At 50.6% G+C, this 1,936-nt stretch overlaps 1 protein-coding gene across 1 annotated transcript; it reads right to left on the bottom strand.

Moving 5' to 3' along the window:
• Window positions 1-119: 119 nt before the first annotated feature.
• EMH_0094270 (uncharacterized protein) lies at window positions 120-1,076 on the bottom strand (the record flags this gene model as incomplete). The annotated part of the gene is made up of 3 exons (XM_038023149.1): window positions 120-136; window positions 256-689; window positions 931-1,076. The coding sequence occupies 3 exons, from the start codon at window positions 1,074-1,076 to the stop codon at window positions 120-122; spliced, it is 597 nt and encodes a 198-aa protein (XP_037879003.1).
• Between the last annotated feature and the right edge of the window lie 860 nt (window positions 1,077-1,936).

Raw genomic sequence — 1,936 nt, forward strand, 5'->3', positions numbered from 1 at the left:
CCACAACCTTCGCGTCGTTTTCCTTTCCGCCGAAGGCCAGTAGACTATGGCAAAAGGGATGGCTGCTGGCAGCAGCTATGGGGGCTGGAAGCAGGTACGCAGCTCTGCAGCAAAACGTGTTACTTTTGGTCGCTGTCTGCACAGCGCAAGGCTCAGCATTGGGATTCTTCTCTATGGGAAGAAACTGCACTGTCACGTCCTCTATCTCCCCATCAACGGCCTCCTCAAGAGATGCGGCAGCTTCTCCTGGATCACTTGGCGTCTCGAGAAGACGAGTGTTGAAACATTCTTCCCACTCCACCACGCAGGCATGACCCTTTTGGCCAACGGCAAGCAACAGCCTGCTGGAACTTGTGCTGCAGGCTGAGTCCTCTGCTGCATCGGCTTCAGCCTCTGTGGGTGATGGCAGCAGGGCATCGCGAAGCGATGCTTCGCCCGGTGTCACACCGCTCGCCAGCCATGATTTGCAAAGCAGCGAACGCGTGTAGGCGCGTGATTTCGCTGATCCAATTAGTGAAAGAGCTACAGGTGCTGACGGCAGCTGGAAGGATCGCAAAGGCAGCTGAAGGGAACCCACTCCCGCAATAGATGCAGCATCAAGAGGGGCCTCACAAACGACATTAGATGTTGCGAACGCCTCCACGGATCCGCATGCACGGCCAACTGCAATCTCCGAAGCCTCTCTTCCGCTGTGCAAACATACACAGTTCACTTCACTCAACGGGGTTCGGCTCTTTATCTATACTCGTGATCACTCGTCAATCTTCTAATGCGGAGTGAAGCAATACTATGACACTGAGGTCATTCTACACTGAAATTCAATACAAACGTGCACGGTTCGCCTCACCCCAACAACAGACGGCAAAGCTAGAGTGTTGCTAGTATGCATCGTAAACTGAAGGCAAAGCTTTCTTCTGTTTACAGACTTACCCTGGAGCTCCTGCCCAACAGAGGGAAGTGACAGCCAAAGAACGGTTCTGCTTGGCCCTCTTTATAATGCGTGTACGCCGGGTATCGGCGGACAGCCAAGAGAGCTCCTTGCACAGGCCCGAGTGATCCCCCACGACGAATTCCATCCCCATAAGGTCCTTGTCCACCACGAAAGGAGCCACCACCCTTTTCAACTCAACCAAAGTTTTTCCACTGGAGAGAAATCCACTGCGGATATCTATCCCTTCTCCTATACAGCGAGGGTGGGCTTGGGGCTACTGCAGCCCATAGTCAAAAGACCCCCGAAACGATACAGGTGGAACACTCAAATGACCAGGAAATCCTATGCTTTTAAATAATTTATACAAAAGGCAAATAAAAAATCAACCTTCGTAATGATGGATTATCGAGATCATGTGAATATACGAGGGGCCCATAGGGAACGGCCCCACAAGCCACCGTCATTGCAGTGGATCCTCACTCAGTAGAAAACGGCTCCGCTTAACATTAAACATAGTTGTTATTCAGACAATTCACCTTATAAATAGAGAATATGAACCACTTATTCGGGTGCAGGCTCGATCAAAGCAGCTTCTATTGAGTCCAGGTGAACCTTGCAACGCTACACACACAGGAGCCTTGCTAGCTGTTTGAAACAACATATCGAAATAGGAATACTGAAACGGTGCTGCTGAACACTGAAGGGTCAATAATTCAACAGGTCGATCGGTACAGCATGAGTTATAGGCAGCAACTGCAACTTCACCTGATGCGCGACTCCTCGTTGCTGCGTGCAAGTTCATGTGCCTATGCTTTATAGATTTATTATAAGTTAGCCTGTGACTAACTGATGCATTTGGGGGGAGAGATTGCAGTGCATCATAGGTACCTCCTCTTCATGCTACCGTAATAGAAGTCGCTGCAGCAGACAAGCCCGCCACCTCTCGCTTGCCTTTCCGGAGGCGTGAGGCCTCTGTGGGCTAAGTACAATGATGTAAATGCTGTG

Source organism: Eimeria mitis, genomic scaffold, assembly GCF_000499745.2.
Source record: "Eimeria mitis Houghton genomic scaffold, Emh_scaff8230, whole genome shotgun sequence".
Taxonomy (NCBI): Eukaryota; Apicomplexa; class Conoidasida; order Eucoccidiorida; family Eimeriidae; genus Eimeria; species Eimeria mitis.